The 12,444-nt window shown below is 43.7% G+C and overlaps 1 protein-coding gene across 1 annotated transcript in view; it reads left to right on the top strand.

The window, feature by feature from the left end:
* Positions 1–6,043, top strand: part of LOC117728898 (serine/threonine-protein kinase BRSK2-like) — an 86,446-nt gene extending 80,403 nt beyond the window's left edge. The window contains exons 20-21 of the mRNA XM_034529823.1: positions 4,129–4,180; positions 5,988–6,043. Coding sequence (XP_034385714.1) covers positions 4,129–4,180; positions 5,988–6,043 — 108 coding nt within the window. The remainder of the gene's footprint in view (positions 1–4,128; positions 4,181–5,987) is intronic.
* Positions 6,044–12,444: the final 6,401 nt, after the last annotated feature.

Here is a 12,444-nt window from a genome sequence, read left to right as displayed (position 1 = left end):
GTATTATAGAGATAATACATGTTGTTCTCCTGGTGTCCACTAGGGGCATTAATACTGTATTATAGAGATAATACATGTTGTTCTCCTGGTGTCCACTAGGGGCATTAATACTGTATTATAGAGATAATACATGTTGTTCTCCTGGTGTCCACTAGGGGCATTAATACTGTATTATAGAGATACTACATGTTGTTCTCCTGGTGTCCACTAGGGGCATTAATACTGTATTATAGAGATAATACATGTTGTTCTCCTGGTGTCCACTAGGGGCATTAATACTGTATTATAGAGATAATACATGTTGTTCTCCTGGTGTCCATTAGGGGCATTAACTCTGTATTATAGAGATAATACATGTTGTTCTCCTGGTGTCCACTAGGGGCATTAATACTGTATTATAGAGATAATACATGTTGTTCTCCTGGTGTCCACTAGGGGCATTAATACTGTATTATAGAGATAATACATGTTGTTCTCCTGGTGTCCACTAGGGGCATTAATACTGTATTATAGAGATAATACATGTTGTTCTCCTGGTGTCCACTAGGGGCATTAATACTGTATTATAGAGATAATACATGTTGTTCTCCTGGTGTCCACTAGGGGCATTAACTCTATTATAGAGATAATACATGTTGTTCTCCTGGTGTCCACTAGGGGCATTAACTCTATTATAGAGATAATACATGTTGTTCTCCTCGTGTCCACTAGGGGCATTAATACTGTATTATAGAGATAATACATGTTGTTCTCCTGGTGTCCACTAGGGGCATTAATACTGTATTATAGAGATAATACATGTTATTGTCCTGGTGTCCACTAGGGGCATTAATACTGTATTATAGAGATAATACATGTTGTTCTCCTGGTGTCCACTAGGGGCATTAATACTGTATTATAGAGATAATACATGTTGTTCTCCTGGTGTCCACTAGGGGCATTAATGCTGTATTATAGAGATAATACATGTTATTCTCCTGGTGTCCACTAGGGGCATTAACTCTATTATAGAGATAATACATGTTATTCTCCTGGTGTCCACTAGGGGCATTAACTCTGTATTATAGAGATAATACATGTTATTCTCCTGGTGTCCACTAGGGGCATTAACTCTGTATTATAGAGATAATACATGTTGTTCTCCTGGTGTCCACTAGGGGCATTAACTCTGTATTATAGAGATAATACATGTTGTTCTCCTGGTGTCCACTAGGGGCATTAACTCTGTATTATAGAGATAATACATGTTGTTCTCCTGGTGTCCACTAGGGGCATTAACTCTATTATAGAGATAATACATGTTATTCTCCTGGTGTCCACTAGGGGCATTAACTCTGTATTATAGAGATAATACATGTTGTTCTCCTGGTGTCCACTAGGGGCATCACTACTGTATTATAGAGATAATACATGTTGTTCTCCTGGTGTCCACTAGGGGCATTAATACTGTATTATAGAGATAATACATGTTGTTCTCCTGGTGTCCACTAGGGGCATTAACTCTGTATTATAGAGATAATACATGTTGTTCTCCTGGTGTCCACTAGGGGCATTACTGCTGTATTATAGAGATAATACATGTTATTCTCCTGGTGTCCACTAGGGGCATTAACTCTGTATTATGGAGATAATACATGTTGTTCTCCTGGTGTCCACTAGGGGCATTAAAACTGTATTATAGAGATAATACATGTTGTTCTCCTGGTGTCCACTAGGGGCATTAATACTGTATTATAGAGATAATACATGTTGTTCTCCTGGTGTCCACTAGGGGCATTAATACTGTATTATAGAGATAATACATGTTGTTCTCCTGGTGTCCACTAGGGGCATTAATACTGTATTATAGAGATAATACATGTTGTTCTCCTCGTGTCCACTAGGGGCATTAATACTGTATTATAGAGATAATACATGTTGTTCTCCTGGTGTCCACTAGGGGCATTAATACTGTATTATAGAGATAATACATGTTGTTCTCCTGGTGTCCACTAGGGGCATTAATACTGTATTATAGAGATAATACATGTTGTTCTCCTCGTGTCCACTAGGGGCATTAATACTGTATTATAGAGATAATACATGTTGTTCTCCTGGTGTCCACTAGGGGCATTAATACTGTATTATAGAGATAATACATGTTGTTCTCCTGGTGTCCACTAGGGGCATTAATACTGTATTATAGAGATAATACATGTTATTCTCCTGGTGTCCACTAGGGGCATTCATACTGTATTATGGAGATAATACATGTTGTTCTCCTGGTGTCCACTAGGGGCATTAATACTGTATTATGGAGATAATACATGTTGTTCTCCTGGTGTCCACTAGGGGCATTAATACTGTATTATAGAGATAATACATGTTGTTCTCCTGGTGTCCACTAGGGGCATTAATACTGTATTATAGAGATAATACATGTTGTTCTCCTGGTGTCCACTAGGGGCATTAATACTGTATTATAGAGATAATACATGTTGTTCTCCTGGTGTCCACTAGGGGCATTAATACTGTATTATGGAGATAATACATGTTGTTCTCCTGGTGTCCACTAGGGGCATTAATACTGTATTATAGAGATAATACATGTTGTTCTCCTGGTGTCCACTAGGGGCATTAATACTGTATTATGGAGATAATACATGTTGTTCTCCTGGTGTCCACTAGGGGCATTAATACTGTATTATAGAGATAATACATGTTGTTCTCCTGGTGTCCACTAGGGGCATTAACTCTGTATTATAGAGATAATACATGTTGTTCTCCTGGTGTCCACTAGGGGCATTAATACTGTATTATAGAGATAATACATGTTGTTCTCCTGGTGTCCACTAGGGGCATTAATACTGTATTATAGAGATAATACATGTTGTTCTCCTGGTGTCCACTAGGGGCATTAATACTGTATTATGGAGATAATACATGTTGTTCTCCTGGTGTCCACTAGGGGCATTAATACTGTATTATAGAGATAATACATGTTGTTCTCCTGGTGTCCACTAGGGGCATTAATACTGTATTATGGAGATAATACATGTTGTTCTCCTGGTGTCCACTAGGGGCATTAATACTGTATTATGGAGATAACAGTCGTATATTTATGAGAAAGTGACCCTCAGAAAATAGTGTTTTCAGTTGCAAAGCACATTCAGAAGGAGGCTGAATTTGTGCCTTTAGATGTTCTGTATTGCCAAGTGGTCGTGTGTGTGACAGTAAACATAAAGTAAAAGATCATTTAACAATAAAAATAGTGAAAATGTACAAACAACACTCGTAAATGTACGACTTTAATTATTTTTGGTGTAGGAATACTTTGAGGGCAAGTTCTTTTATATCTGACACTATTGTCCCCGTCAGGAGGATACATAAATATTAATTGTGAGGTCAAAGGTCAAAGGTCACTGTGACCTCACAAAACAACACAAGAGGATAAAGTTTTAACTGGCAAACTACCGGTGCGGTAACTTTAGTGCTATTAATTTATATTCTGACTCGTGAAAAACATTCATGACGGGCTGTAATATTATTTTTGATTAGCTTCTGGTTGATGAATAAAAATAGGAATCCTCAACCGCGGTAAAACAAACCCCCCTTCCCGGTCTGGTTACTCGGTTTAGCTCCTTATTGCAGGTTTTGAATAGGACTCATCAATGACTCACGAAGATATTAATTACTGACCGTCGGCATGGGGACGCTCCCTACCTCCTCGTGAACTTTCCATATTTTAAATCACCCAAAACCTGAAGAGGAATGATGGTAAGTGTGATCAGCGCCTCCAGATGTTTCCTCCTGAGGGCTTTGACGGGTTCTCCAAGTGTTCTGTGCTGTCGCATGTTTGAATTCACTCGTACTGTTTCTGAAAAGCGTAGAACCTTTGTTTGAGCAGACGGATGCTGGATGTTGTTGTGATGGATGTTGATGTGACGGAGAGTTAGGGGGAGCTTCTGGAAGACCTTCAGGCAGAGAAAATGGAAACGGAAAAACAAAAAACGTGGAGATGAGAGCGAAAGCTCATTGACGAAAGAAACGGGAAGTGAAACCATAAATGTACCGAAAGGTTCCTGATGGACCAAAAAGGTTCCTGATGGACCGAAAAGGTTCTTGATGGACCAAAAAGGTTCCTAATAGACCGAAAAGGTTCCTGATGGACCAAAAAGGTTCCTGATGGAGCGAAAAGGTTCCTGATAGACCAAAAAGGTTCCTGATAGACCAAAAAGGTTCCTGATGGACCTGATGGAGCGAAAAGGTTCCTGATGAACCAAAAATGTTCCTGATGAACCAAAAGGTTCCTGATAGACCGAAAAGGTTCCTGATGGAGCGAAAAGGTTCTTGATGGACCAAAAAGGTTCCTAATAGACCGAAAAGGTTCCTGATGGACCAAAAAGGTTCCTGATAGACCGAAAAGGTTCCTGATGGAGCGAAAAGGTTCCTGATAGACCAAAAAGGTTCCTGATAGACCAAAAAGGTTCCTGATGGACCTGATGGAGCGAAAAGGTTCCTGATGAACCAAAAATGTTCCTGATGAACCAAAAGGTTCCTGATAGACCGAAAAGGTTCCTGATGGAGCGAAAAGGTTCTTGATGGACCAAAAAGGTTCCTAATAGACCGAAAAGGTTCCTGATGGACCAAAAAGGTTCCTGATAGACCAAAAATGTTCCTGATAGACCGAAAATGTTCCTGATGGAGCGAAAAGGTTCTTGATGGACAAAAAAGGTTCCTGATAGACCGAAAAGGTTCCTGATAGACCAAAAAGGTTCCTGATAGACCAAAAAGGTTCCTGATGGAGCGAAAAGGTTCTTGATGGACCAAAAATGTTCCTGATGGAGCGAAAAGGTTCCTGGTGGACCAAAAACGTTCCTGATGGAGCGAAAAGGTTCTTGATGGAGAAAAAATGTTCCTGATGGACCAAAAATGTTCTTGATGGACCAAAAAGGTTCTTGATGGACAAAAAATGTTCCTGATGGACCAAAAATGTTCTTGATGGACCAAAAAGGTTCTTGATGGACAAAAAATGTTCCTGGTGGACCAAAAACGTTCCTGATGGAGCGAAAAGGTTCTTGATGGACCAAAAACGTTCCTGATGGAGCGAAAAGGTTCCTGGTGGACCAAAAACGTTCCTGATGGAGCGAAAAGGTTCTTGATGGACAAAAAATGTTCCTGATGGACCAAAAATGTTCTTGATGGACCAAAAAGGTTCTTGATGGACAAAAAATGTTCCTGATGGACCAAAAATGTTCCTGATGGACCAAAAAGGTTCTTGATGGACCAGTGGTGGGAACCACAGGGTTAGCGTTAGCGTTAGCTCATCTGAACGCATCCCCTGCTTCATGGTCTGTTTGACTCTAAATGAACCATAATTTACTAAATGTAACTTACAAAGATTTGAAACTACAGATGAAGTGCCACTCTGTTGTAGAATGATGATAAAATAACTTTTGAAAGAATGCAAAACAAGATTGTCTGCAGTAAAAAAGCTTGTAGGTAGATTCTCTGCTTTTGTCTATAATGAGCTCATTTAATAACCAGCCAGTCCAGAATCTGGTTCTCTACCTTCTGGTTCTGAAACCTCTCCGGTCTTCCAGCGCCCCCTTAGCTCTCACAACCAGCAGAGGAAACCGAGACTCTGAAGCCACTCCCTCTGAGTCGCCCATGTTTAAGAATATCTTTCTTTTTAAAAGAAGGACTTTAAGACGTGAGGTTAGCCGGCCGAGGAGTCTCCTTTCCTTGTCGCTCCACTCCTCCTCCTCTCATCCTCATCCTCCTCTCCTCTCGTGAACCATTGCTCATCTGTTGTCTGTTCTGTGTCTCTTCTCTTCTTCCCGTCTGTGTAGGCAGCCCGTTGAGTAACTTCTTTGACGTAATTAAACAGCTTTTTTCAGACGAGAAGAACATCCAAGCGTCCCACCCCGACACGCCTAGCTCCCCCTCCAAGCATGCCCCCGGCAGCAAGCCCAGCCCGCCCCCGCCCAATGACTCCAAATGCCCCCCCGGCAAAGACAAAACAAAGATGGCCGCCAGCAACCGGACGCAGGACCAACCTTAAGGAGCGGTAGCGGTGCATGACTAGAGAGAGACGTAGCCAGAAACAGAAATCTACTTTTTGCCGATAACTTTTCTACTGTAGCTGTGTGGCCCCTCCCCCTTCTGTCCTCCCTTGTGTCCCTGGGGGGTCTTTCTCCTCCTCATGTGTGATGACTTGTCTCTGCCACCAGGATTCATCCATAATAGCTATTAACCCTCGGCGTGGCTCTTCGAGACCGGCCGACGGCGGCCTGCTCACCCCCCGCGCCGCTGAAGAAAAGACTCCCCCCCCCCCCCCCCGCTCCGATCAGCACTCCGCCCCCACCTGACCCAACACACACATGTCAAAAAGAACAAGTAAAAAATAAAGCCTTAAGACAGAGATGTTTGTCGACACACACACAGACACACAACCACACACAGACACACACAGACACACACAACCACTCACAGACACACACACACAACCACACACACACACACAGACACACAACCACACACAGACACAGACAGACACACACAACCAGACACACACACACACACACACACACACACACACACACAGACAGACAGACACACACACACACACACACAGACACACACACACACACACAGACACACACACACACACACACCCTTTCCTCCTCTCTCTTTCTTAGAATTCTCCCACATGTACATACAGTTAAATTAAACACACACATGACTTCTTCTTTGCGGGATGTAGTGACTTGCACACGCTGACAAACAGGAAACAGGAAACAGGAAACAGGAGCTGGAGACGGACGAACGCTGGATTGTATTTCTTTTTCTTACCGTCTTTCTTGGCGAGCGGCCGGGTTTCCGACCGGTGATTTAACGTAAATGAATGATCTATTCTGTTGTACAGATGAAATAATGTTCCGTGTGTATACAACGTTGTAGCCGTGACTTTATGTTTTGTAGAGTTGTGTTGCCTTTTGTTTGATTGTGTGTTCCTGTGCAGGCTGCGGTCACACCGGCGCTTAGAAGACGGCAACTTGTTCACGGGGCGTCTTTAGAGCTAGCCTAGCTCGTTAGCCTAGCTCGTTAGCCTAGCTCGTTAGCCTAGCTCGTTAGCCTAGCTCGTTAGCCTAGCTCGTTAGCCTAGCTCGTTAGCCTAGCTCGTTAGCTTTGCCAGTCGATTGTTGTGGCGCACAACCTGCTCCACAACGGAGGAAGTGTCGGTTTGTGCATTCAAAACTTCTTTTCTTCCTTTTTGCACGTCTGTTTATAGTTTAAAGCAAATATTTCTGTTGCAGATAAATATCAGTCTACGCTAATATCAGTATTTACTTTGTTTAGTTTATTTGCACAATTAAAGAAGAAATACACAAATGTATTTGAGTTAAAGAATATCACGGTGCATTTGAAGCCTCCACCTGACTTCGTAATAGTATTACAATATAATAATCATACTATCTGTAAGCTGTGTAGAATTGTTTTTAGAATCAAAGAACATTTATATAATGAGAAGAAACAATAGTTTAATTGGATGAATCACTTCATTTACATTAAGGATTTTATTCTAGGCTTTATTTATTTTTTAGTGTGATGACATAAAATATGACGACTTTCTTTCTCCAACAAAAAGGATATACGTTACGACACCAGATGGTACAAATACACAACTTTAAATAAACTACGTACACTATTGTCTTGTTTACAGACTGAACAGATAATAACAATAACAACAAGTAAACAGCTCAGAACAGAGAAAATACAAAGAAGCTCTGCGACACTGTGACTGAACACCTAGCGTGCTAGCATGTTAGCGTGCTAGCATGTTAGCGTGTTAGCTCCTAGAACCAGGCGCTCCACGTGGCGCCGCTCCTCTCCCGGTGTGACCCGACCGCGCCGGTGAAACGTCTCTTTTCCTTTTTGCACTTTTGGCCGGCGAGTCAGACTCCGAATTCATTTACACCATTCTTTTGTATTTATTTATTATAATTTCTACAATATTGAAACCGCTGTGTATATTTTTGTACTTTTATTGTATTTTTGTCATTCGTTTTGTTTTTGGGGGGTTTATTAATTTATATGAACGATGTAGAGTATGTTTCAAATTATTTAAGGATATTTTTGTCACGTTTAAGTTATTAAACTCCCCCCACCCCCCCCCCCCCTCCCCCGAGAGAAAGCTGTAATATACGTTCGGGGGAAATGATTTCCCATAATATAAGAATGTAGACGTAGCCCCCCCCCCCTCCCCCCCATCCTGTAAATAAGTTCACGGCTTATTTAATTAACAAACAGGTTATTCCTGCTTAGCTTCGACCTCGTGCGCCTGTTTGCATGTTCTGCATTCGTCTTTTCTTTGCATGTCGGCGTTGGAATTGTTCTCCTGTTCCCCTTTTTCTCTACACACTTATTTATGTTCTGTATGTGCATTTGTTATTATTTTTTATATCTATGTTTTGGTTCCTTTGTCCACGCGCAGTAACCTCACTCATCGCTCTCTGGCGACCGGCGAGGCGTTCAGGGGCCGTCGGAGAGAAAACTTAAAGCAATACCTTCCATTGTTCCCTCTCTTTTCTACGGGACCCCCCCCTCCCCCCCCCCCTCCCCCTCCCCCCCCTCCCCCCCCCCTCCCGTGATGTTACTGTGAACAACTTCAGTGCTAAAGGAAATAAACCTGTTTGACTTTGTGTGTCCAGACGTTTATTCACAGAGTATTTTATATTTTATGTATTTTACAAAACAAATGTTTTCATTCTGTTGTTGATCGTTTGTGTGAAGCCACACCCACTTCCTGTTTACAAAAACTGCACCGCAAGTTGCATGAAGGTTGTTGTTTTAACGACACTCAACCGTTTAAAAAACCTAGAAAAACATTAATATTTTACAGCAATAAATCATTTAAAAAATAGGTTATCGACAAGTGAAATGACCATTTTGTTTATCTGCAGGCCAAAGAAAAGGAAACAGGAAACAGGAAACAGGAAACAGGAAACAGGAAACAGGAAACAGGAAATAGGAAACAGGAAACAGGAAACAGGAAACTGTCAAAGTGAAACAATCCTCTTCCCCATAAAACCGTTGGATCCTCGTTCACTTGCGTCCAAAAGAATAAACAGATTAGTAAGTTATTAATAACCGAGGAGGAACCAGACTAAGTGTGAATGGCGACTCCTTCTTCCTCGGAGAGCCGGTGGATCAGCGCGGCCTCCAAGACCTCCAAGACCTCCAGGAGGACCGGACCCTAACCAACACACACACACACACCAACAGACACACACACACACACCAACAGACACACACACACACACACACCAACAGACACAAACACACACACACCAACACACGCACACACACACACACTCACTGAGCTTGGTGATGCTATCCTGCTGTCACACACACACACCAACACACACACACACACACCCTGAGTGTGGCTGCAGATAATTGGAGCGACAAGCATCGTATTCATGGACCACAACAGAGAGACCAGTCAAACCTGTTACTTGTGTAGTCCCCCAACACACACACACACACCAACCAACACACACACACACACACCAACCAACACACACACACACCAACCAACACACACACACACCAACCAACACACACACACACACCAACCAACACACACACCAACCAACACACACACACACACACACCAACCAACACACACACACACACCAACCAACACACACACACCAACCAACACACACACACACACACCAACCAACACACACACCAACCAACACACACACACACACCAACCAACACACACACACACACCAACCAACACACACACACACACACCAACCAACACACACACACACACCAACCAACACACACACACACACACACTGACCTGCTGACATCCAGTCAAGAGTGATTAAGTCGTTTCTTCTCTACTGAATAAAAACAGAAGTCTACAACCCGCGTCCTCAGAGAAAGAGTGTGTGTGTGTTCACTGTGTGTGTGTGTGTGTGTGTGTTCACTGTGTGTGTGTGTGTGTGTTCACTGTGTGTGTTGGTGTGTGTGTGTGTGTGTTCACTGTGTGTGTGTGTGTGTGTGTGTTCACTGTGTGTGTGTGTGTGTGTTCACTGTGTGTGTTGGTGTGTGTGTGTGTGTGTGTGTCTTTAGCTGAAGAAGTCCATTCAGTCCAATTCTAACTTGTATTCGTCTGTCTTCATTAACCCTTCAGTAGTCGAGGAGACACGAGTAGAAACAACGAGATCACAACAAGTGAAATATGAGGAGATATTGGATTCATAATATCCAATTATTAAATTATTAAATGTAGTGAAGAGTGGTTGTATTATCATGAGGATGACTGAAGACCAGGACCCCTGAGACTCTGGACTCTGGACCCCTGAGACTCTGGACCCCTGAGACTCTGGACTCTGGACCCCTGAGACTCTGGACCCTGGACCCCTGAGACTCTGGACCCCTGAGACTCTGGACCCTGAGACTCTGGACCCCTGAGACTCTGGACTCTGGACCCCTGAGACTCTGGACTCTGGACCCCTGAGACTCTGGACTCTGGACCCCTGAGACTCTGGACCCTGGACCCCTGAGACTCTGGACCCTGGACCCCTGAGACTCTGGACCCCTGAGACTCTGGACTCTGGACCCCTGAGACTCTGGACTCTGGACCCCTGAGACTCTGGACCCTGGACCCCTGAGACTCTGGACCCCTGAGACTCTGAGAAACATAACATGACCACAAAGAGACACAAAACAACTACAAAGAAAGAGTTCAGTGGGGCTAGAAAACGCCCCACTGAACTCTGGGAAATTTGATTTCATTAGATTATTGACACAGTTCAAAGAGTCAATAAATGTTTAGTTTTATTGAACGTTTAATTAGATAACAATGAGGAGAAGCTGGGGTCATAAAAAGGAACATTAATGTAAAGTGCTGCTTCCCCTCGTGGCTCTGCAGCCTGACGAGAGCCGCTCTGTGGAGGTCAGAGGTCAGAGGTCAGAGGTCAACAACACGCACTCGTTCACTTCCCTCGTGGGACGGCGGTTTGAGGCCTATATGTCCCAGCATGCAGCGGGACGGAGGAGCGTTTAAGAGTCTGTTTGTTCTGCAAAGTTAAATGTGTTCAGAGGAGGCCCCAGGAACCAGAAACCTTGTTCTGAAGAGGAACCGGTTCTAAATGAGTGTGTCTCTCTCTCTCTATGTCTCTTTGTATCGTTGCCTCTCAGTCTCTTTGTTTCTCTGTCTCTTTGTCTCTTTGTATCTCTGTCTCTTTGTATAATTGCCTCTTTGCCGCTGTGCCTTAAGTTAGAGGCTGTTAATTTTCTCTGTAATGAGGTTTCCTTTTATTAAACTATAAGCTACCGTAAGCTAATGCAGCAACTTTCAACGTACAACGAATCTGTAGCCGAGAATCGAACACTTTAGTCTGACCCGACCCGCTTCATGATGTCTTCCTGGACCTGAACCGGTTCCCCTGAGGCCGCTTTAAGCATTAAAACCGTCACGCGTCCTGGACCTGAACCGGTTCCCCCGAGTCCACTTGAAGCATTGAAACCGTCACGCGTCCTGGACCTGAACCGGTTCCCCTGAGGCCGCTTTAAGCATTTAAACCGTCACGCGCTCCACCTGAAGCGACCACCAGGTGTCAGGCTTTCACACATGAACATCCTCGTCCTCTTCTGCAAACTAAAAGACACACACACACACACACACACACACACACACAGAGAAACACACACAGACACACACACACAGACACACACACACACAGAGACACACACACACACACAGAGAAACACACACAGACACACACACACAGACACACACACACACAGAGACACACACACACACACAGAGAAACACACACAGACACACACACACACACACAGAGACACACACACAGAGACACACACAGATACACACAAACACACACACAGAGAAACACACACACACACAAACACAGACACACACCTTCCTGCTCCTCCTCCTGCTCCTGCTCTTCCTCTTCCTCCTCCTCTTCCTCCTCCTGCTCCTCCTCCTGTGCTCTTCCTCCTCCTCCTGCTCCTCCTCTACCTCCTCCTCCTTCTCTTCCTCCTGCTCTTCCTCTTCCTCCTCCTGCTCCTCCTCCTGTGCTCTTCCTCCTCCTCCTGCTCCTCCTCTTCCTCCTCCTCCTCTTCTTCCTCCTCCTGCTCCTCCTCCTCCTGCTCCTCCTCCTGTGCTCTTCCTCCTCCTCCTCCTCCTCCTGCTCCTCCTCTACCTCCTCCTCCTTCTCTTCCTCCTCCTCCTCCTCCTTCTCCACCTCCCTCTGGCGCCATCTGCTGGAGAAACAGCTGCTGGTGCTGGAAGTGAACTTTTTGCATCATTTTAAAATAAAATAAAAAGTAAAATAAATTAAATAAAAATAGATTTGATCTCCTTCATTCATCCGCCGCTGAAAATAGTCCCAAAGAGTCACTTCCTTAGTT

This window comes from Cyclopterus lumpus, chromosome 3, assembly GCF_009769545.1.
Source record: "Cyclopterus lumpus isolate fCycLum1 chromosome 3, fCycLum1.pri, whole genome shotgun sequence".
Lineage (NCBI taxonomy): Eukaryota > Metazoa > Chordata > Actinopteri > Perciformes > Cyclopteridae > Cyclopterus > Cyclopterus lumpus.
This window is presented reverse-complemented; position numbering and strand designations above follow the sequence as displayed.